The sequence below is a fragment of the Helianthus annuus genome, chromosome 16 (genome assembly GCF_002127325.2).
Source record: "Helianthus annuus cultivar XRQ/B chromosome 16, HanXRQr2.0-SUNRISE, whole genome shotgun sequence".
Taxonomy (NCBI): Eukaryota; Viridiplantae; Streptophyta; class Magnoliopsida; order Asterales; family Asteraceae; genus Helianthus; species Helianthus annuus.
Window position 1 is genome coordinate 128,783,209 of NC_035448.2, and position 1,526 is coordinate 128,784,734.

General features: G+C 42.2%; 1 protein-coding gene across 1 annotated transcript; it reads right to left on the reverse strand.

Moving 5' to 3' along the window:
- Positions 1-865: 865 nt before the first annotated feature.
- Positions 866-1,291, reverse strand: LOC110918926 (alpha/beta-gliadin clone PW1215-like). Its single transcript, XM_022163203.1, has one exon. It carries the CDS (start codon positions 1,289-1,291, stop codon positions 866-868), a length of 426 nt encoding a protein of 141 aa, XP_022018895.1.
- Between the last annotated feature and the right edge of the window lie 235 nt (positions 1,292-1,526).

Genomic DNA, 1,526 nt, shown 5'->3' on the forward strand with positions numbered 1-1,526 from the left:
ATTATATATATAGATTCATCGCATTGATGATCAGATGGTCATGGTATTATTTAAACCATTTAGACCATTTTAAATAGAAATTTAAATTCAAATAGAATACACTATTCTTTATGCTATTAAGCGGGGAAAAATAGAATTTCCACAACTGCAAATGTCGTGAAAGACATTTTATTTATCATTAAGCTCGTCTCAAAGGACATTTACATAGCTTAGGAAGCTTGTCACATGGACGACTTAAGATCTAACCACCGATCTCTTGGATCAATGATCTTTTAGGGGTCGAACAAGGTTCATTGCCCCTTTTTGACAATAAGTTTATAAATTTAACTTTCGTTGTCATTATTACACCCTTGCTTATAAGAATACATCTCCTAAGGATGTCTTGGTGTACACATCATATTGATGTTTATTAGCCATGATTCGCATTGATCATTTTAGGCTATATGTGACTTGGAAAGATCCAAGTACCTTTTGGAAGCTTGTGTGGTTTCTCGCACCGCACAACTAGGAATGTCAACATGTTTTCAGATGTTAACAGAGATTTGATATCTTAAAAAGGTTGTATCATCGTAGCCAATTAATACTTTGGCTAGGTTATACCTCTAAGAGTTTTCTTTGGCGGATCAATTATAAATTAAAAAGATACAACATGGCGTAATACAATACACAATTAAAAACCAAAGTTAAAAACTTCATTAAACTGAAAACAAATACAACTGCCCTAAACGTGACTTAGAAAAAGACAAACTGCCCACGCAGGGGCCTACAGAAAGGAAAATAAGTCCACACAGGGACTTGATACAGAATTTAAACATATGTCCTCACAGGGACATGATTACAACAACCAAGAAAATAAAACAACCCTCTACATCTTCTTCCCTTTGATAAGGTTTGCAAGGCCTTTCATAAAGCTATTATGCTTCTCCTTGTTTTTCCTAGCCTTGTGCTCAACCCTATCTAACCTCTCCAGGATTTCCTGAGTCTGCTGCTGCTGCTGCTGCTGAGGAGGAGGTTGTTGGTACGGTGGGTACTGATAACCCGGTACTGGATATCCAGTTGGAAGAACCGGAGGGTAAGAAGAAGGGTAAAGGTGGTGATATTGCGCAGCCGTAAGGTACGGGTCTTGAGATACATAGTCCGAGGGGTACCCCGATGGGTTTTCAAAAGGATTATACCCAGAAGAACCTGGGTAAGTTGGGATTGGGTTATCAAAACCCATAGGCAGCTCAGGTGGTGCATAAGAAGCTGGCGGAGGTTCAACCTCCGGTGCCACATTCGAGGGCCCACCCATCTGGGGGTCCTCCGGAATAGGGGGATAAGAACTCGAACCTCGGGGAGAACTGAAACGAGGTCCCCCCCCCCATACGGACATACGCGCGTTCCTCCTTTGCCTCGGAGGCTCGGGAGGTGGCTGCGGTGGCTCCTCTACCGGAAGTGGCGGCGGTGAGACAGCTTAGAGTTGCGGTTCAACCAAAGGTGGTTGGGCTGGAGAGTTATGGTAAGATGGGGTAAAGAACCAATCAAAA